General features: G+C 56.5%; 1 protein-coding gene and 1 long non-coding RNA gene across 3 annotated transcripts; one reads left to right on the top strand and one right to left on the bottom strand.

The window, feature by feature from the left end:
- Positions 1-328: 328 nt before the first annotated feature.
- On the bottom strand, positions 329-21,801 carry CPT1C (carnitine palmitoyltransferase 1C). Its single transcript, XM_070499190.1, has 19 exons — positions 21,527-21,801; positions 20,700-20,854; positions 14,685-14,824; positions 13,277-13,448; positions 12,978-13,079; positions 12,753-12,890; positions 7,708-7,785; positions 7,382-7,489; positions 7,197-7,281; positions 6,686-6,881; positions 6,382-6,564; positions 5,694-5,799; positions 4,251-4,367; positions 3,477-3,641; positions 3,100-3,234; positions 2,309-2,461; positions 1,139-1,252; positions 907-999; positions 329-636 (listed from the first exon to the last, which is right to left on the bottom strand). Exons 2-19 carry the CDS (start codon positions 20,838-20,840, stop codon positions 451-453), a joined length of 2,412 nt encoding a protein of 803 aa, XP_070355291.1. The 5' UTR covers positions 20,841-20,854; positions 21,527-21,801; the 3' UTR covers positions 329-450.
- Positions 11,930-19,697, top strand: LOC139042195 (uncharacterized). Of its 2 annotated transcripts, none has more exons than XR_011498622.1 (3): positions 11,930-12,067; positions 12,772-12,887; positions 19,562-19,697. It is a non-coding gene; the product is annotated as an uncharacterized lncRNA (long non-coding RNA). The 2 variants fall into 2 exon arrangements; XR_011498621.1 differs by lacking the exon at positions 19,562-19,697 and adding an exon at positions 13,761-14,685.
- Positions 21,802-22,007: the final 206 nt, after the last annotated feature.

Below are 22,007 nucleotides of genomic sequence, written 5' to 3'. Positions count from 1 at the left end.
CACTTAACCACTGAGCCACCGGGCGGGCCCCTTGGTGGTGATCTTTAAGTTTGGAGTGAGCAGTTGGCGTTGGGCCACCTGGAACTGGGCTAATGACAGTTTGCAGGGTTGTTTGACGGGGATCGGACTAGAATGGTTAGCTTTGGCGCGACTGGAACTGGAAGTGCAGAAAACTGGGCAGGTGTTGGCGGTTGTGGCTGGCGTTGTGACTGTAACCGGGAATTCATGAGGCCCGGGGATGGATGGGACCTTTTCTCCTCCTCCACCCTGACCCTCACCTCTCCCACCCCTGCCCAGCCCAAGAGCAGAGTGGACGCCACACATCCAGCTTACACAGCTTTATTGGACCAGATGTGGGATTTCCAAACGGGCTGCCTCCATCCTGCACCAGCCCAGCCATAGAGACCTTCCCCCTAGTTCCTGGGGAGACCAGCTCCCCGCTGGAAGGAGTCAAAAGTTGGCGGATGTCGTGGGTGCCCTGGAGCCCCTAGTGTGGCAGGGGAGAGAGCCGCACCTGTGTCCCGAGTCGTCCTCCCCTAGCCGTCTGCACCCACGCTTCAGACGATGCCCCTCCTGGAACAAGGAGGCCACATCCAACAACGCATCCTCGATGTGCTGCCCCAGCCGGTGGGAGTCCTGGAAGGAGAAACGTGTCATGTGCAGGGGAAGCCGGGAGAGGGCCTCCGGGGCCGGGCCGAGAAACAGGAGGGCTGGGGTCTCTGACTCCTGGGTCTGAGGGAGGAGGGGGCTGGGGACCGGGACTCCTGGATCCTGGGGCAGCAAGGAGTTGGGAGTCTGGACTCCTAGGTTGTAGGAGAGGAGGGAGTTAGAAGCCTAAACTCCTGGGTCCTGAGGGAGGAGGGGACGGGGAGGAGGAGGGGACACGGGGGTTCAAGTTTGTCTCACCGTTTTTGTGCTTGATTTTTTGCTGGAGATGTGGAAGGTGATCGTGTCATCCCCCATGAAGATGTAAGAAACACCGTAACCATGGTCATCGGCCTGGAGAGAGACAGAGTGAGGGGAACAAAATAGCCCCCAGTCCCCTCCTCCCCCATAGCGCAGGAGTGCAGACCCCCAGCCCCCTCCTTCCTCAGGGCCCAGGGTCCAGGGAGCTGCGGTCGGACCCAGCTCCACTCACAGGCCCGAATCCACCACCAGAGGAAACGTAGTCGGGGTAGTTGTGGACGTCAAACAGGTGGACTTGCTGAACCGGGATCTGGCTGGTAGCCAGCTGCCACTGCTCCGAGTGAACCTGAGGGACAGGAGATGGTCACGTGTGCAATGAAGACAAACAGACCCGCAGATCAGGCCCCGTTGGCTCAACTCCACTGCACGCAGCCCTGCCCCTTTCTGATGTCCTCCCTGACTGCCTGTTTCCCCTAAATCTGGCTTCTGCCTGTAGCTCTGCCGTTCCCTTCCCTGACCCCACCTCTCTGCTCTGCTGCTTTTGACCACACCCATCTCTCCTCTCTGAATCCGTCTTTCTCCCCTTGTACGCCTGACCACGCCCCTCTCCCTTTCTCCGCTTGACTCGGTCTCTTTTCTCCGGGCCCGAATTCTTCTCCCCCTGGCCACGCCCATCTCCCCCTCTGACCACACCCTTCCTATTTCTTCCCTGACCACGCCCCCTTCTTCTCCCTGACCACATCCCTCTCCCTGGCCCTGCCCCTCTTCTCTCTGACCACGCCCCTCTCTTCTCTCTGACCACACCCTTCCCGTTTCCTTCCGTGACCACGCCCCTCTCCCTTTCTCCCCTGACCCTCTCCCTCTCTTCTCCTTGACCACATTCTTATCCTCTTGACCCCGCCCTCTCCTCTCGGACCACAGCCTTCCCGTTTCTCCCCAACCACACCTCTTTCTCTTCCCTGACCACGCCCTTTCCCTTTCTCCTCCCCACCCATGTCTTTTCCCATCGACAGAGTCCCTCTCCCTGACCACGCCCCCTCTCCACCCTGACCACACCCCTTCTTCTCCCTGATCACGCCCCTCTCTTCTCCCTGACCACGCCCCCTACCCTCCCTGACCACACCCCTTCTTCTCTGACCACGCCCCCTCTTCCCTGACCACGCCCCCTATCCTCCCTGACCACGCCCCTCTCCCCCCCTCTATGACCACGCCCCCATCACACCCCTCCCGTTTCTTTCCATGACAATGGTCCTCTCCTCTTCTCTCCGCCCCTTTTCCCTCTCCGCCCTTTCCCTTTCTCTCTTGCTCCCGGCTCCCTGACTCACTCTCCTGCTGCCCCAAAGCGCCTTTCTCCTCCCGTGGTTCCCCACTTCCCTCTCTAACCGTTTCCCTGCACCCCAACCTGGTCCAGGAAGGGCGACTGCAGGTGGAGGAATTGGGACACGATGTAGAGCGCGAAGAGGTGACGGTCGACCCCCTGTCCGCTCATGGCTGCCTTCAGCAGAGCCTGGTGTTTGTCCACCGCCACGCGGAACAAGGCGAGGCACTGTGGGTCCTGGGGTCCCCGGGGAGGTCAGAGGTCATGGAAAGACAGGAAGTGGGCTTACTGCTGGGGCCTGTCACACCCCTGGACCTCAACCCAGCTTGCAAAATCCCTGCAAGGCAGAGATATCAACTCTATTTTACAGAGGGGAAACAGGCTCAGAGAGGGGAAGTCACTTGCCCAGGGTCACACAGCAAGGCAGAATCAGGTGGGTTCCCAGGTCTGTCTGACTCTAGGGCCCAAACTCCTTCCATAGGCCCATAATACCTCATAGGTAGCTGGGGAGAGGGAACAGAGGTACCTGGGGGTTCTGGGCAGAGAGGTTATATAGGGAACATGAAGAATGGTGCAAATGGAAGTCACAAGGACGCACGGAGGTTAAATAATCAAAGAGAACTACATGGTGGAACCACGGCTCCCTCTTGGGTGCTCCCCCAGTGCCCTGTGCGACCCCCATTAAATCAGGTATCACCTGTCTGGACTATCTCTGTCTCCCCCATCAGCTCCTTGAGGTCAGAGACCAGGTGGGGTCCCTCCTCTGTCCCCAGGGCCCACCATGGGGCCTGGCCCTCAAGGTGCTCTGTAAATGTTTGCAAAGGTATGAGCGAGAACATGAAAGTGACCGAAGCCTCAAACGAGGCCACACCCACTGTCTTCTCTCTGTCCTCCATGGCTCTCACAAAGTTGCAGGCCTCCCGCGTGCAAGATCGCACCGTCTCCGTCCGGCCTTCCAGGAACAAGCGGGTCATGGTCGACTCATAAGTCAGGCAAAATTGACCCCTGTCCTGGGGGACAAGGAGGAGAGGAGCCGCTCAGCTGGGCTCAGGAAGTCTTCACAGACTTGACCCACCTCTGTCTGGACCTCCAGCCTCCTCCTGCCCAGGACTGTGTGGTTGGGAGAGAGAAATCAAGATGGTGGCCCCACAATGGCAGTGGCCAACAAGAATCATTACAGGGGCTGACGGGGCGGGTCTTGGGGGCCCAGGGGAACCGAGGCTGGGGGCTGGGGTTGGGGAATCCAACTGACCCGAAAGTGGGCCAGCTGCAAGGCCATCTGGATGAAGCTGTCTGAAGACAGGTGGCAGCGTTTGATGAAGCTCTTGCCGAAGTGGGAGAAGGGGAAGACGTGGCAGTCGATGTTTCCAGACAAGGTCTTGGCTCCCCTCAGCGCTAGAGAGATGGATAGATGGATCTGCCAGAGAAGGGGGGAGGGAGGAATGGCTGGGGTTACAGATGAGGGTAGGGTTCGAGTTGGGGATGGGGCTGCAAGTGGAGATGGGAATGGAGTTAGGGTTGGGGTGAAATACGGAAATGGGGACAAAGAGGGGAAGGAGCTGAGGGGCTGGGTTAAACATGGGGATCGGGGTGGCAGTGAAGGCTGGGATGGAATCGGGGCTGGGGACTGGGGCGGGACACGGAATGGGGCTGGGTGTGAGGACTGAACTGAAGTTGGCATGGGGTGGGTGGGGGTTGGACTGGGATGGGGTCTAGGTGGGCTTCAGAGGGGTCGTGGTTGGAGATGAGATTGAATTCCGGCATGGTGACGGTGTTAGGGACGGAGGAGAGTTTGGGGTGAGGATGGAGTTGGGCTTTGAGTGGGGACAGAACCGGACTGAGGCCGAGGACGGAGAGGGCAGTTGGTCGAGGATGCGACTGGGGTGGGGGCAGGGTTAGAGTTGGGGCTGGGAATGGAGTAGGGGACAGGGGTGATTTGGAGGTTGAGACTGGGGGCAGGGATGAGTTTAGGGTCAAAGTCAGGAACTTGGGGACTTGGAGAAGAGGCCCAGACACCTGGCCTCACCTTGTCTGGAAGGTCCCAGTGCAGCCGCTGGGGATGGGGCAGCGAGGGGTCAGGGTGCCCCTTGCAATGGCCGTCTGCCGAGTAGCCGAGATGAAAGCATTCTGTGGCCAGAGTGAACTGTGTACAAACGGAGGATGTCAGAGTCCCTTCCCCGCTCTGGCCTGAGGGCATCTCACCAGGGACCTCTTTTCCTAAGTGTGTTCTGGGAGTGGGGGCTGTCCTGGAGACACAGAAGCCTCTGATGGTCACAGGTGGGTTCTCAGGTTCAAGGTCACTGAGAGCAGGACGGAGACTGATACTCAGCTGGTGTTCCCTGACCTTGTACTGCTGACTGGCAGATGAGGAGCCACCAACAGCTGCCCAGCCCTCCCGAGGACCCCCCCGATCCCTCACCCCACTCCTGGGACAGGAGAGAGAAAGCTGAACATAACATGAACTTCCGAGGGGTCGGAATCCATTCTGATGAGTGGTACCCACGCCCTGCTAGTTGTGAAACATTTTAACTCCGCCCTGATGGAGCACCCAGGACCCGCCAACCTTCCCCCTAATTCTCCCGACCACCTAGAAGAAGGGGCTGACATCCCCATTTGGACGTTAGAAATATATGGAGAAAAGAACACATTGCTTTATGCCTTAGAGTTTGCATTTCTTTTCATCTTACTCTACGTGACATCTCTTCGTTCAAAGTCGATATGCAGAGGTGCTGTGTTGACATGAAGTGTCTGAGGTTAAACTGAATTGAGTTTCATTTACTAATATAATCAAAGGGGGAAAATTCCCATTTTACAAAGGAGTTAGGCCCAGACGGGTCAGTGCTTACCTGGGGCTGCTCCCAAGATCTGGAAGGGGCCTCCCTTCCCCTCATACACGCCCATTCACCGCCCTGGGCCCCATCCAACCCCTCATGCAACAATACGGAAGAGAGGGAACCCAAGGCAGGACAGACGCCACTCCTTGTCATTTAGGGACTGAATAAAATAGAGAAAATACAGATGCTAATATTCTCAGGACTGGACAGGAGCTCAAAGATAAAAGAGAATCCAACCTTTTCACCTGAGGAAGCAGAAACTGAGGCTCAGAGGAGGGGAGTCACTTGCCCAAGGTCACACAGCAAAGCAGAGCTGGAAGATCGCTCTGACTCAGCGTGATGTGGTTGGAAGGCCTCACACTCCGGTCTCAGAGCATTCTGGAATCCTAGTCTCACTGCACAACTTCTGGCTCTGGGACTCTGGGCAAATCACTTCCCTTCTGTGAGCCCCAAATGCCCATTTGTCAGAGGAAGGTCAGAACTCCAGACCCCCTTATTTGCTGGGTCCCCTGGTCCGGTCTCTGCCTCTCTCTGAGCCTCCATTTTTTCCCCTGACTCTAAGGCCCCAGAAAGGAAGATCTTTGGAAATGGGGGCGGTGGCGGTCTGCAGGATGGGGCGCGGCTGGCTGCCCTACCTCCCACATGTGTCCTGAGATGGGGCAGTCAGCCCACGAGTGCTCCACGCTGAGGCCCAGCTTCCCATTGGAGAAGACCATCAGGCTGAAGGATTTGTCAAACCAGCTGCGGGGGGAGAGTTCAGAGTGGTCACCAGAGAGCGAGGACCAGCAGGGAACGCGGGGTACCCTCTGTGGGCCTTGTGGGGGCTCCAGGGTGGGGAGATTTTTCTGGGAATCGGGGCTGGTGGGGGCATCTTTAAGAGGGTAGGGGTCTCTGCTGGGTGGTTCTGGATGGTCTCTGAGAGGTGTCCCGGGTTTGGGGTGCCTGCAGGAAGGTCTGAGGATTTGGTGGCCTGCAGTTCTGAGTCTGAGGTCCCCCAGCTCACGGTTCTGGCTGGGGGGGGGGGGGTCTCTGGGTCGAGCGGTCCCAGATTTGGCATTTGGGGGGTCCTCAGATCTGGGGTCCGCGGGTCTGGGGTGCTGAGTCTGGAGTCCCGGTCTAGGGTTTCTGAAGGTCTGAGGGTCCAGGTCATGGGTTGGTGGCCTCAGATCTGGGGTTCAGGAGTTGGGTTGAGATCTGGGGTCCCAGGTCTGCAGGTTATCTGGGTCCAAGATCCCCAGGTCTCAAGACATGGGGTCCGGGGTCCTCAGCTTCTGGGGTCGCAGGTCAGGGTTGGGGGGCCCCAGGGCCCCCCAGCTGACTCACCGGTCGTGGCCCCTGCCTGCCAGCAGGGCGTGGGCATAGGCATCCAGCGAGGCTGCGGGGTCCTCCCTGGCCAGCCCCGCGGGCTCCGAGTCGAGTGACACAAAAAAAGCAGCCCCTTCCACAGCCTCCAGGGCATCCCCCGCCCGGGTCTTCAGGGACCTCCGCACCTGGGCCCACATGTCCCTGTCGGGGGACGTGCCTGAGCCCCAGCTGGCCCTCCCCCCTGCCCAGCCTCCGATCCCCCGGCCCCCAACCTGCCCTTCCGCAACCTCGGGCCCCTGGGTGCCTCCCCTCCGACCCTCACCTGGGAGCGGCCGTCAGGGCCGCCAGGTGCTCCTCGTGGGGGCAGGCGGGCGAGGGGTCGTCCAGGATTCGCTGGAACTGCTGCTCCAGGGCCCGCGGGGACAGCAGGCCACTTTGGGAGTGGGTCCCCACGCGGAAGAAGCGGCCCCGGTGGAAGACGGCCACGTGTCGGCTGTCACGGAGGTGGCGGATGTGGTCTGGGGTGGTGTGGGCAGATGCGTGGAGGGCAGAAAGGTGGGACACATTATAAGAATAACAACCACTTATTAGCCCTTTCGTGTGGTTTGCACTGTTCTTAGCGCTCATTTAATCCTCATCACCGTATGTCCCCTTCTTATCCCATTTTAGAGATGAGGAAACTGAGGCTCAGAGAGGGTGATAACTTGCCCAAGGTCACACAGCTAGGGAGCGACGGAGCTCGGATTCGAACCCAGGAGGCTGGCTGCAGAGAACGTGCCCTTAGTCATGACACTGTCCCGCCTCTGTCAGGGAGGAGGGGACAGGGGTCTCACCTTTTTGGATGCCAGGAATGCGCGTGGTGTTGAATATCTTCTCATACTGGGCAGAGCATAAGGGCCGCATTCCCATCAGCAAAGTCTGCAGGAGACCGTGGGCTCGTGAACTGCCTCCCAGGACCCCCGTGGCCGCACGGCCACAGGACCACGGCCTCGGTCCCAGCCCACAGCGGCCCTCTCACCGGCAGGATCTCCTGGCGGTTCAGGCGGTGGCGGTACAGGAGGAGCGCGTGGACCGCGTTCCCTGCGCGAGCCGCCTGCACCGGCGTGGGCGTGACGTACAGGAAGTCCTGGAGGCCGGCGAGGGGACAGGCAGACACCCGGGGTCAGATTTGCCCCTGGTGGGAGCCCCGACCCCAAACGCAGGTCCTGACCCCAACCGAGGGTGCGGGATGGTGAATTCCACACTGTGATTCGGGTCACGAACCCTCAACCCCACATCCCACCCAGGCCCCGGGGAGCCAGGATCCCCACCCTCTCCCCATCTCCCAGCCCCGCCCCTTCTCACCATCATATAATAGTTGCTGTTCACCATCAGCGAGTTGCGGGAGCGCAGGTACACAAATTCTTCCCACCAGTCACTGACCTGGGAGTGGGACAGAGAGACAAACAGCTGGGGTGGCTGGGGCCGAGAGGGGGGCACAGTGGGAGGGGTGAGCACCCCCAGACATTGCTGTGTCAAACAGGGAGGGTGGAGCTCAATGAAGGGGGCCACCGTGATCAGTAACTAGCCATAACCTGGGTGTCCATCAATGGAGCATCAGCTGGCCAAATCCAGCAACACTCATGGTGTGGAATACTATGCAGCTGGTAAAAAGAACAAGGTCCATTTATATTACTGACACAGAATGGGCACCGACACATGCTGCCCAGTGAAAAAGGCTGGGCGCACAAGAAGATGTGTGAAATGATCCCATCTGAGATTTTAAAAATACCGCTATGACCCAAGTGTCCATCAACAGATGAATGGACAACAAAAATGTGGTCTAGCCATACAATGGAAAGTTAATCCGAAAAGGAATGAAGTTCTCATACAGGCTGCCACACGGCTGGACCCTGAAAACGTTATGCTAAGTCAGACACAAAAGGACAAATAGCGTATGATTCCACTTCTATGAAAAATCCAGACTAGGCAGATTCATAGTGACAGGAAGTAGAATAGAGCTTACCAGGACGGGGGGGTGGGGAGGGGGTGGAATTGAGGATGGGGATGTTTTTCCTAACAGGTACAGAGTTTCTGTTTTGGAGGACAAAAAAGTTCCGGAAATGGATAGTAGGGAAGGTTACACAACAATTGGGAATGTACTTAATGCCACTGAGTTGTACACTTAAAAGTGCTCAGGGGCCAGCCCCGTGGCCAAGTGGTTAAGTTCATGCACTCCGCTCCGGTGGCCCGGGGTTCGCGGGTTTGGATCCTGGGCACTGATCTACACACCACTCATCAACCCATGCTGTGGTGGCGTCCCACATAGAACTAGAATGACCTAAACTAGGATATACAGCTATGTATTGGGGCTTTGAGGAGAAAAAAAAAAGGAAGATTGGCAACAGATGTTTGCTCAGGGCCAATCTTCCTCACCAAAAAGCATACGCAAAAAAAAGTGGTTAAAATGGTAAATTTTATGTTATATATATTTTATCACAAGAAAAAATTATATATATTATGTGATATATATGTATATGTCTGTGTGTGTATTTATATTCCTGGGTACAAATATATGTATATAAACACCTAGAAAAGACTCTGATTGAAGTGTGTCTCATAGGTGATGGTGGGAGGGACAAGAATTAAAGAGAGGTGGTCGGAGGGGACTTGAATGTTTCCTAGATGACATAGAATCTCATAGACTCTGTGAAGACAGATACATATTTACTTGCATCTTAAAGTCAATGGCATCCTACACATCCTTACACTTAGCCCAGGCGGAATGCACTTGTCATTCCCTGGGAATGTGCTACATCTTCTGTAAAAATCCAGAACATTCCAGCAAATGCTGGAAAAGTCCTACACCTTGATGTAGGCCGTGCTTATGTGGTCACACACACACATAAAACTTCATCAAGCCATACGCTTAAGATTTGTGCATCTTACTATATGTACAACATTGTAACGTTATACGGATAACATATAACATTTTTAAAAAAACCAACCAAACACACCAGCATCAAAGCTGGCTGAAGGGTGTCTATGGCTGAGAAGAAAATCCTGGAGATAATTGTGGAGCAAGATTTTAACTCTCAGGAACCAAATGGTTGGGCCGGGGAGGTGGTGATGAATGAGACCTGGTTAGAAAGTGTCCAGAGCAAAGCCTAAATTAGGCAGGTTTTACGAAAAGCTGCTTTAGTACCCTGCACCAATGGCTTTAATGACATCATACGATCTTTCAGGAAATGCCACACTGCAAGGTTCTTGACAACACAGAGGATGAAGCCGTGTGGAAGGCAGGAAGATACGGACAAGTCTGAATCAAAAAGCAACCGCGAAGACTTGGAGTCTGAAGGCAGAAGTCTTAGGGACGCCCTGGCCGATTTATTACATTTACAGTTTCCTTTTTTCAGTTTGCTCAGGAGTGATAGTTGATATAAATCCATGTCTAAAAGAAGTCTAAAGGAGCTCTTTCAATTTACAGTTGATTCTCGTTTCTTGCGGTAGTTATGTTCTCTAGTCGCCGCGAACGCTGAATCAGTGAATACTGAACCACTGATCCTGGGGAAATACGGGGTTAGCTTCCTTCGAGTCTCTGGTGACATTTTCATCAACAAATCAATATATAAGCTGGTTTTATGTGTGTTTATCTTTAAAGACACCTTATTTAATATATATCATTGATTAGGTCACACTGAAGTCACGGCCAACAACTTGTGCCTGAATGAAGCTCATCTAACACACGTATTTTCTCCGCAGGGCACACCACAGCCTTCCCCCGCTTAGGAACGCCAGCCAGCCCTTCAGTGCCGCCCTGGGGGACATTTTAAACAGCGAAATCACCAACAAAAAGCCTAAAAGTACAAACAACGTGAAACTAAGTAGATCACAAAAAAGACATTTGTTTACAGTACCAGAGCTGAAACAAGAAGGCAGAGTGTTGCCTGGCAACGAGCGCGAGATCCGGCAACTCAAATTTTTCTCCACTCTGCGCATGTCCACGAATGACCCCGAAAGTGCCATGAGTACTGATTGGGGGGTTACGAATAAATGTTAGCAACTAGGCGAATTTGCAAATATGAAATTCATGAATAATGAGGCTCAACCTGTATAAACAGACTAAGTGATAAGAAAGTGTGTTTAGTTGGTCTCTTTTTTTTCTTTCTTGTAGATAAGATAATGGAGTATGTTATAATTGGCAATGCCTTAGAGATACAATGCAATATATCAGCGAGATACACACATATTGTGTGTGTGTATTTTTCTTTTTTTTAAGAGCAGAATCTGGTGCGAGAGCATGAAGGAGAAAAAAATTAAAAACTAAGGCTTGGTTTCTGTCTTAGGTCTCCAGACACGACTCAGTGCCCTCCACTCGGCCTGTGTGACGGACCCTTCCATGCTGCTGTTCCTGGGACTCTGGCCCAGACCCTCGGCCCTTCCCACTCCACATTCTCACCCCTGATCTTCTCGCCCAAGTCCAATGTTTCATTTTCCTTCCACAGCTGAGGGCCCTCGTTTGCTGTCACTGCCCAGGCCTCTCTCCTGAGCTCTCCCCGGGCCCTCTGGCTGCCCAGGAGCGTCTCCCCTGGACCCCCAGGTCGGTCACCGTCGCCTCCATGGAGCTCAGTGTCTTCACCCAAAAGCTGCTCCCCTTCTCCCACAGTCCCCAGGTGAGACTCACCATCTCCCACTCCCTCCCCTCACAGCCTGGCAGTTCCCAACCTGCCCTCCTGCCCCCTGACTCTCTCTGCCTTGTCCCCTCCTCTCTGTCCCACAGCCCCCTCTGAGGCCTCATCCTTTCCCCCTGGATCCTTACTCCAACCTCCCAGCCTCCAGCGTCTCCCCTCCAGTCTTTCCCCACACCGGAGCTGACCCTCTCGGGGTCCCCCGGGCAGGGGACCCTGCTGATCCCTGCTCAGAATCCTCCCATGGCTCCCTAGCACCCTCAAGAAAAAGTCCAGGGTCCTCAGCGGGGGTCCAGGCTGCTCCCGCCTCTCCACCCTCCCCTCTCATGACCACCACCCTTGAAACCCTTCGCTGCAGCGGGACTAAAGCCCTCTTGCTCCCAGCCCAGGAGGGAGCGGGGGAGGCCCTGTGACTTTCCTACAGCCCATCTGTGCCCGGGCTGTTCCTTCCCACCAACCGGACAGCTTCAAATTCTCTCCAACCCTCAAGGCTCAGCCCTGATACTTTCTCCTCCCGAAGCTCTGCTCCTTTTATCCAGCTGCGGCCTCTCTGGCCACCCACGCCCGACACTACACCACCCCATCTGTCTCTTCATGGCTGCCTCGCCTTCATCACACGCTGTCTGACGGCTATTGACGGCTCCCACAGAATGAGAGGCCTGTAAGCCCCGATTTGGATGAATCGCTGACTCGCTCTGTGCCTCAGTTTCCCAAGGAGCCCATCTGAGTGCGATCAAGAACTTAGCTCCTGAACTCAGAATAGAAGCCCATCTGGAGAGGGTGTCCTTAAGCAGAGTGACGGTGGAAACGAACTATTCTGCGGGCGGGGCTTAGAGTTGGCCGGCTAGGCGAGGGGCTGAAACTTTGGGATTGCGGTTCAAACACAGGCGGGTCGGGGGCGGAGCTCTGGGTGTGGGCGGGCCCCAGAGGCGGAGCTTGGATTATTGGAGAGTCGGGCTCAGAACGTTGGAGCCTTGGGCACAGGGCTCAGAATGTCGGAACGTGGTCATAGGATCCAGAATATCCGAGCATCTGCGGTGGGGTTTAAACTAATATGGAGCGCGGGGGCGGGTCCCGGGACGGTGGGCGCGGGGGCGGGGCCGGGGACGGTGGGCGCGGGGGCGGGGCCCGGGACGGTGGGCGCGGGGGCGGGGCCGGGGACGGTGGGCGCGGGGGCGGGTCCCGGGACGGTGGGCGCGGGGGCGGGGCCGGGGACGGTGGGCGCGGGGGCGGGGCTCGGGACGGTGGGCGCGGGGGCGGGGCCCGGGACGGTGGGCGCGGGGGCGGGGTTCAGACCAGTGGGCGCGGGGGCGGGGCCGGGGACGGTGGGTGCGGGTGCGGGGCCGGGGACGGTGGGCGCGGGGGCGGGGCCCGGGACGGTGGGCGCGGGGGCGGGGCCCGGGACGGTGGGCGCGGGGGCGGGGTTCAGACCAGTGGGCGCGGGGGCGGGGCCGGGGACGGTGGGTGCGGGGGCGGGGCCGGGGACGGTGGGCGCGCGGGCGGGGCCCGGGACGGTGGGCGCGGGGGCGGGGCCCGGGACGGTGGGCGCGGGGTGGGGCCGGGGACGGTGGGCGCGGGGGCGGGGCCCGGGACGGTCTCCTGCTTGGGCGGAGGCTCCGATCCCCGCAGGGCATGGGGCTGTGGGCGTGTCGTGGGCGGGGCGTAGGGTCGCAGGGTGAGGAGGGCGGGCTCAGCACCTTGGCGTTCGGGTGGGGGACTCACGTAATTGGACGCCCACCAGTACTTGAGCCGCAGGTACCACTGCAGCAGCGACGCCTGCAGCTTCAGGAATTCCTGCGCTAGGCCCGCCGTCCAGTCGAAGTCCTCGTCGGAGAGGACGGGCCGGACAGATTCCAGGTACTGAGGGGCAAGGCGGAGAAGAGGGTGGGTCACGGCCCCCGTCCGCCCCGGGCCGCCTCTCGCCCCATCCCGGGGTGCCGGGCCCACCTTGCGCACGGTGTCCTGCACGGAGGGCACGGGCTGGCGCGGCAGGGAGCGCTGGTAACTGAAGAGCATCGGATGGCGGCCGGAGAAGATGCGGACCAGGGCCTGGAGGAAGCGGGAATTAGCGGGTCATCGAACCCCTCACAGGGGCTGGGGACCAGGGTGTGGTTGGGGGCGGGGGTGTGTGTAGCATCCCACGGAGAATGGGACACAGACCCAAAGAGAGGGACAGAGACCCAGAGAGAGGGGGACAAGGAAGTGGGTCCCGGCAGGACTTGAGTAGGGCTCTGCCCTTCCCATACCAGCCAGGTCTTGGTGGGTGAGGACATGGCTCCGTGGGGTTCCAGGAGCCAGCCGTGGTAGGACAGAAGCAGCCTCAGGGCGATGTGAAGTGTGAGGATCAGGGCTCCCCACAGACACGAGGCGAACAGCGCCGCTGCCAGGACCCCCCGAAGCCTGTGGTGCTGGCCGCCCCTGGGGGACAGAAAGAGAGAACGGGCCTGGGTGTCCTGGCCTCAGAACCCCCCTCCCCTCCAGCCCCACCCAGCCCAGCCCTTCCTAATAGTCTCTGACTCTGGCCTTTTGGCTGTGGGAGTCATATCTTATAGCATTAGAGTCAGAGAAATACACTTTCCTCATTGTAAAGGAGGCGTGGTCCTCTCTCAGCACCCTCCCTCTAGGATTCTGGGGACACCAAGCTTCTAAAATCACTTGCCATGGAAACTGGGTAGGTGCTTAACAAGTGGGAGATGGTATTTCTCTTGAAGGGTCACTTTCCCCTCCCAGCTATCAAATGATACTCTAAGGCGGTGGATCTCGGAGTGCGGCCCTTGGACCAGCAGCAGCAGCACCAGCTGGGAGCTTGTTGGAAACGCAGATTCCTGGTCCCACCCGGAGACCTACTAAGATGGGCTCTCTTCGGGTGCAGCCCAGCAATCAGTGTTTTAAGAAGCCTTCCAGGTGATTCCAATACGAACGCAAGTCTAGGGCACACTGGCCTAAAGCCACAGTAAATCAACACATCTGCAAAGTTGCCATCAGACAGACGTGAGCAGAGCCCACCTGGAGGACCTGGGGCCAGTCGTGTCCCCTCTGCAGACTGAGCAAATCTGGCCTTCCTGGAAATTTCTACCTCCGATCCTGGATCTTCTCTTTGGGGCCGTCTGCACAAAATCTGAACGTCCTTCCCCAGGAGGACTAATCCAAAGCTAAGAACCTGCCACATCACTTGCCTCTGGTTCCCAGACCTTTCCCAAAGATGAGAGCAACGACTATAATAATTCAATCACACTCGTTTAGTAACCTCCTGGCACTGGACTGAATATTCCACATTCTTCCAACTAGTCTAAGAAGCAATTATTTTTACCCCCATTTTACAGATGAAGACCCTGACACCAAGAATGGTGAAGTCTCTTGGCTGAGGCTACACCACTGGAGACTAGCCAAGCTCATACTTTTGTTAGTATATATAACCGTATCTGGACATTTTCTAGTTGTCACCATCCCTCTTAGTAAGAAGCAGCCAGGATGGAAAATGTGCAGAGAGAAGAGAGGAAATCACCTCCTTATTGTTGATGCTCTACCTTTGTTAATCTGTCCCAAAGTAAGTCTCAGAGGTTACTTTTCTTTAGCAGGCACGGCACACTGATAGAGAATGGGGAGCAGGGAAAGGGATTAGGGAGGTTATTGGGCTGAAATGGGGGACCTCACCAGTCTGGCAGCAACTCTTTGATCTTCTCCATGAGTCCTAGGGAAGGATCCAGCTGGAGGAACGAGGCAAGCTGGATTGCACTGAAGAGGAAGAGCCAGCTGAGGGGGCTGGCGGGGAAGACACCAGTGAGGAAGTCGTTCTGCGGGGAGGAAAGGGCATCCATTCAGTCAGGCATCCCATCCTCTAAGCATCCTTCTGAGATACTGATCAGGCACCGAGCGTGTGCTGGGCCCTGAGCTGGGTGCTCAAGACCCAGAGGGGAACAGACAGATCTAGGTCCTGCCCTCAGGGAGGTCAGGCCAGAATGGAGCAAGGGCTCCTGGCGATGGAACAGGGCCCAGGAGGTCTGTGGTGGCAAGTTGCTCAGCCCAAGGGAGTCAGGGAGGGCTCCCTGGAGGAGGTAACTCTCAGGCAGGACCCCGAAGGCGAGACTGTCAAAAAGGCAAAGTGACTGGGCCAGGCCCCGGTGGCCTGGTGGTTACGTTCAACGTGCTCCACTTCAGCAGCCTGGGTTCAGGTCCCGGGCACAGACCCACACCACTTTGTTAGCAGCCATGCTGTGTTGGCAGCCCACATACTGAAAAAAAAAGGGAGGAAGATTGGCACAGATGTTAGCTCAGGGCAAATCTTCCTCGGCAAAATGGTCCCCCGTATACAGCAGGGTCTGGAGCATGGGACGCCTTCAAGAATTGCCTGGCCATGCTATAATGACCAAGACAAAAAATAACAAACGTTGGAGAGGATGTGGAGAAAAGGGGACCCTCTTCCACTGCTGGTGGGAACGCAAACTTGTGCAGCCACCATGGAAAACAGTATGGAGATTCCTCAAAAAATTAAAAATAGAAATACCACATGACCCAGCCATCCCACTACTGGGCATCTATCCAAAGAGCTTGAAGTCAGCAATTCCAAAAGATTTATGCAGCCCTGTGTCCATCGCAGCATTATTCACAACAGCCAAGACATGAGAGCAACCCAAGTGCCCATCAATGGATGATTGGATAAAGAAGATGTGGTGTATATAAACAGTGGAATACTACTCAGCCATAAAAAAGGCAAAAATCATCCCATTCACAACAACATGGATGGACCTGGAGGGTACAATGTTAAGCGAAATAAGTCAGACAGAGAAAGACAAACACCGAATGATTTCACTCCTATGTGGAAGATAAACAAGCACATGGACAAACAGAACAGATTAGTGATTACCAGAGGGGAAGGGGGAGGGCGAGGGCAAGGGGGTGAAGGGGCACATATGTGTGGTGACAGATAAAAATTAGACTGCTGGGGGGCTGGCCCTGTGGCTGAGTGGTTAAGTTCGTGCACTCTGCTCCGGTGGCCTGGGGTTTGTCAGTTCGGATGCTGGGTGTGGACCTACACATCACTCATCAAGCCATGCTGTGGCAGCGTCCCACACAGAGGAACTAGAAGGACATACAACTAGGATACACAACTATGCACTGGGGCTTTGGGAAGGGAAAAAAAAGAAAGAGGAAGATTGGCAACCGATGTTAGCTCAGGACCAATCTTCCTCAGAGAACTTGGGCCTGGAGCCCCACCCTCTGGGCTCACATCTCTGCTCTGTCACTAACTAGCTGAGTGACCGCAAGCAAGTGACTTCACCTCTCTGTGCCTCAGTGTCCCCATCTGTAGAATGGGAACAGTCTCAGTACTTGGCTCATAGGACTGTCACAAGCATTGGGTGAGACAATATCATCCACAAATGCTGATGGCAGTCCTATGGCAGTGACAAGACAGCAAGACTCCTGCTCTCAGCAGAGGTAGAGACAAGACCTATGTTTTCTGGGGTTTTTGCTTTTTTTTTTTTTTTTTGGTGAAGAAGAGTGGCCCTGAGCAAACATCGGTTGCCAATCTTCCTCTTTTTGCTTGAGGAAGATTGTCTCTGAGCTAACATCTGTGTCCATCTTCCTCTATTTTGTATATGGGATGCCGCCACAGCCTGGCTTGACAAGCGGTGCTAGGTCTATGCTGGGGATCCGAACCTGGGAACCCCAGGCCACCGAAGTGGAGCACGTGAACTTAACCACTACGCCAACGGGCTGGCCCGTCACAATACCTACATTTTAAAGGCTTTCGTGTTGTGGGTCAGATGGCAGAGAAACATGAATCAGGGAAGAGGGCTGGGAGGGGGCAGATTGCGTAGCTCAGAGCCGGTGCACAGGAGGCGCTCAATCCACGTTAGTTATTACAACGATCCTTTCTGTTGCTACCCTCCTTCTCATTGCGGATTGATTTACTTGACATCTTCCTTTGACTTGGCAGGAAAAGGTTAGTGACCACTGTGGTTATTTTTGTTGTTTAATTTTTCTTTTGTTTCTCCCTCCCCCAAAGCCCCCATGCGTGGTTGTATATCCTAGCTGTAGGTCCTTCTGTGTGAGCCACTGCCATAGCACAGCTGCTGACAGCTGGGTGGTGTGGTTCCATGCCCGGGAACCGAATCCCGGCCGCCAAAGGGGAGCATACCGAACTTCAACCACTAGGCCATCCGGGCTGGCTCTGCTTTTTCTTTTTCTTTTCTTTTTTTGAGGACGATTAGCCCTGAGCTGACTGCTGCCAATCCTCCTCTTTTTGCTGAGGAAGACTGGCCCTGAGCTGACATCGTGCCCATCTTCCTCTACTTTATACGTGGGACGCCTGCCACAGCATGGCTTGCCAAGCGGTGCCATGTCCACACCCGGGATCCGAACGGGGGAACCCCGGGCCTCCAAAGCGGAACATGCGCACTTAACCGCTGCGCCACCGGGCCGGCCCCTGGCTTTTCTTTTTAAAAGTAGCCCGTCCTCGCGTCTGGGGCTCTGAGCTGCAACAGCACAGGGGCTTCCTAACAACAGGAAGCGCTTCCCGAGGCCGGCGCATCGTTAGTCATTTCAGTCTCCGGTAGTTCAGGAAGGGAGTCCTTATTATTATCTCCGTTCCCGGGAGAGGAAGCTGTGGGGGTAAGTTTGAAGACCTCGTTCAAGGCCACGCAGCTGGGCATTGGTGGAGTCGGGATCTGAACCCGGTTCTCCGGCTCCAGGATCCACTATCCACCGCTCAAACCATCCGGATGCCTGGTGACTCTCATGCAACGGAACGCCCTGCAAGGGACCGCACTCTGGGGTCCTCTGTGTCTCCGGATCTCATATTCCTCTGGAAATCATTTCGGGGAACACTCTGAGCACCTGCTGATGAGCCGGCCGCTGGGTGCTGGATACTGTACCACGTGCTTGGCTAAGTGACCCACTGCATGTAATTCACAGCGGCCCTGTGGCATAGGTACAGGGACCAACCGCATTCTAGAAAAGCCGCCCGGGATAGTGGGCATCAGCAGGGGCTCCAGAGCCAGATTGCTAATTGTAGCTCTGCCCCCAGTGCTGCATCTTAGCTGCCGTGTGACCTTGGGAAACTGAAAGCACCTCTCTGGGCGTCTGTTTCTTCATCTATAAAACGGGATTAACGATGGGTCTACTGTAGGATGCCCTAATGAGGACTGGAGGAGTAATAGATTTAAAGGGCTTGGTTAATATAGAGCCCGGGACATGCCGCTACCTAATATGATTTTAGACATGAGGAAGCAGAAGCTCAGAGAAGTTACTGCCGTGCCCGAGGTCACACAGCACCTCTGTGGGGCAGAAGATAAGAATGGCGATGCTGGACTGGTCACTTCTATGAGCCAGGCCTCCTGCCAAGGCAACTAATGCTTACAACAATCCCTCGAGGCAGGGACCGGCAGGGTTCCCTCTTTGTAAATGAAGAAACTGAGGCTTGGCCATGAGTCTATGGAATTTGCCCCCTGATGATGCTGAGGGCTGTGGCTTCAGGGGGGCTCCTGGGGTCCCCCCGGAAGAGGAAGGACATGAGAGCTCCAAGTGACCATCAGGGGGAGAGGTGGCTATGTGATGGAAAGATAAAAGTGACCATTATTACAATGATCAGTTCATACTAATGGGAGGGTCTGGTGGGGCCATTGGCCGTAGGGGACATTTGCCTCTGAAAAGGGACTTAGTGGTTGACTTGAACGCAGAGGTGACAGTCAAAATATTCGACAATGCGATACTGGTCAAAATCTGTCTATAAGCATAGAAATCACAACCGTGGTCGCCTCGAGTGGGAGGTGCTGCCTAGCAAGGGGCTTGAAGGAACATTCTAGAATAGTGGCAATGCTGTCCTGATGGGAAGTTGGCTACACACGTATTTTCAAAATGCAAGGACTGTATACTTTAAAAATCTGTGCAGTTTTCTGTATGTAATGAGATCTTACTTTAAATATATACATGGATGTGTATGTATATCTGTGTTTATATATCTAACCACAGGTTAATGGCCACATGTTAATGCTTTAGTTGATGGATTGGGCAGAGGCCTAGGGGGTCCCACGGGCAGGGCTGAAGGGGAGTCTTTGGGCGTTTGGGGTAGTCGTGGCTATTTACCCACTGCAACAGATACATCTCTCTCTCTCTTTTTTTTTTGCTGAGGAAGATTGGCCCTGAGCTAACATCTGTTGCCAATCCTCCTCTTTTTGCTTGAGGAAGATTCGCCCTGAGCTGACATCCGTGCTCATCTTCCTCTATTTCGTATGTGGGTCGCTGGCACAACAGGGCTGACGAGTGGTGTAGGTCCACATCTGGGATCTGAACCCAGGCCACAGTAGTAGAGTGCACCGAACTTAACCACTAGGCCATGGGGCCAGCCCCATGGAAAAGATACAGCTCTATCTTAACAATCAGTGTCTCTGCTTTGGGACATCCTCCTGGGCTGCCCTTTATTTAATTACAACACACCGCCCCCCCCCTTCCCTGCCCACTTTACTGGTCTCCATAGGCCCCGTCACTCACCATCTAACATACTCTACGTTCTGTTTATTTATCTTTCTTAGTGCCTCCTCCTCCAACTAAATCCAGAGCTCCTTGAGGACAGGAGTCTGGCTAGCTGGCTCCCTGCCGAGTCCCCGGTGCCCTGAACAGTGCCAGGCCCCTTAACCAGCCAGGCGCCATCAATATTTGGTGAACGAGTCATGAACGATGTTATCAAAACCTAACCCTCACTCGGCACTCGCCACAGGCCGGGCTCTTGGCTGAGTGCTTACAGGTAAGAATTCGTTTCATCCTGCAGACTGTCCTGTGAGGGAGGTGCTCTCCTCATCCCGCGTTACATGTGGGGAAACTGAGGCTCAGAGAGGCGCGCTGGCCCAAGGCCACACAGCTAGTCAGTGGCAGAGCCAGGACCCAATTCAGGCTGAGGCGACGCCACAGGTGCTCAAGACCTCTGTTCACAGAGGGTGTGACCCGCAGGGAGGCCCTGTGTGGTCACAGTGCCCGAGCTCCAGAACCGGGGCCCCTGGGGCAGACATGGGTTCTGGTTAGATGTTGGGCACGGGCTTCGGGAACAAAGGCGAGGAGGGGGCCTTTGGTCCTTCAGAGCTGGGGCAGAAGTGGCGAGGGAGAAGTGGAGCGTCCGGACATTGGGGTTCCCATCTCAGAAGCGTGGGGAGGGCACCCCGCCTACTGGACGGGGAAACTGGGGGCTCAGGAGCAGGCGCAAGGAGGGGCCCTCTGACCCCAGGGGCAAGGGCTAGGGGAAAGGAGGGGCCTTCAGGATTGGGGTGCTGGCTGCCCAAGATCTTGATCAGGTCATGGGGTTCTGGAATGGGGAGCCCCCACTTTAAAGCCTGGAGATGAAAGGGAAAGACGAGAGGTGCCCCAGGAGAGAAGGGGACTGAGTTCTAGAAATTGGGGTGGAAGGTGTGGGGGGGGTGTGGGGAAAGTGGGGGGGGCTGTCCGAGAAGTGGGTGCAGTAGGTGAATAGGGGTTCGCAGTAGGTCAGGTGACCGAGCCCAGAAGTGAGCCACAGCAAACCCAGAAATAGCTTTAAGGGCTCCTGGAAGCGGACATCAGAATTCCCAGGAGGGGTTGATGAGATCCCAGAAGCGGGACCACCAGCATGCCGGAAGTGCAACCCGGAAGCAGGTAGCCGCCTTCCCGGAAGGAAGGAGACCACGCCGCAGCCCTCCTCACCCAGAATCGGGAGAGATGCCTTTTCCAGGAGCGCAGCCCGGAGACGTAGATCTCCTGCAAGACGGGCGCGCTGAGCTCCGCTTCCCCCCCGTCCGAAGTCAGCGAGGGTCGGAAGCCCACGGCCTGGTGCGCTTCAGCCATGTCACGCTAGAGCCCTGGGAGGGGGACAGAGGGTCATTCTCCAGGTCCCCAGTCCCCTCCTCCCGCAGACCCGGGAGTCCGGGCCCCCAGCCGCCTCCTCCCTCCCACTCAGGCATATAGGACGCCCGCTCATCCTTCTCTCACCACCTGAGGGGTCTTGAGGGTCCCAGCCCGAGACCCCAGTGTTTTGGGGGACGTCAGTGGGGACTTCTGTGAACGCATAGAGAGGCGGGAGGGGTAACTCGCGTTAACCCCTTTTGCGGCTCTGCTGAGAACGTGGTGCGGGGGCAGCGCCCCCCCCCCATATAGGTCTTTCAAGATTCGGGGGTGGGGGCAGGAAACCGGTCCAGGGTGAGTTTCGAGATCTCGAGAGAAAGTCCCAGACCTATTTAAAGCGAACACCTGCCGGACGTTGGCACTGTCCACCCCATTTCCGCTTCCCATTCCAAGGCAGAGGGCGAGGGGGGGATGTCTATAAATTCATCCGCTCTGGGGTGGCCCAGCGTCCCCTCACCCCCGCCCCGTGTTGGAGGGGACGGGGGAGGGAGCGCCCTACTGCGCATGCCTCGCAGCCAGGGATGCTGAGGCTGGGAGCCGAGGCGAGCGTCGAGAACAAGTGATGGAGAGGCCGGCACGCCCGACCCAAGACACAGGCCCCCAGCCCCCTCCTCCGCTCCGGTGCTTACCTCGCTGAGTCAGGGGGCCGCCGATCGGATCCTGGGCACCAAGCCCGAGTACACCCCCGACCCCGACCCCCGATTTAGAGCGCCGGACCCAAGTCTCCCACTTGCATATGTCCAATCTCAGTGCGACGAGTCCACGACTTGGTCAACGGGTCTCCGGAGCTCCTGCCCGCCCCCGATTGTCCAACATCCAGGAACCCCGATTTCGGTCTCGCGTGCGCCTAGCCGGGTATTCCAGCCCCTGGCTTTGTCCCCGCCCCCTTGCAATCGCGGCCTCCTGTCCCCGCCCCCTTCGGGTCCCAGCGTCCAATCCGCTCCCTCCGTTCGATCCCCAGTCCTCGGTCTCCGGCTGCCCGGCCCGATTCTCCAGCGTTCGGCCTCCCCGGTTTCAGGCAGCATCTCCGCTCTGAGCACGGGGCTCTTCGGCTCCCCAGGCCGCTTTGTCTCTCTCGCTCTCCTTTCTCTTCGAGGAACGGGGCTCAGC

This window comes from Equus asinus, chromosome 26, assembly GCF_041296235.1.
Source record: "Equus asinus isolate D_3611 breed Donkey chromosome 26, EquAss-T2T_v2, whole genome shotgun sequence".
NCBI classification, from domain to species: domain Eukaryota; kingdom Metazoa; phylum Chordata; class Mammalia; order Perissodactyla; family Equidae; genus Equus; species Equus asinus.
Note: the sequence above shows the minus strand (reverse complement) of the source record. Positions and strands in the feature narration are given on the sequence as shown.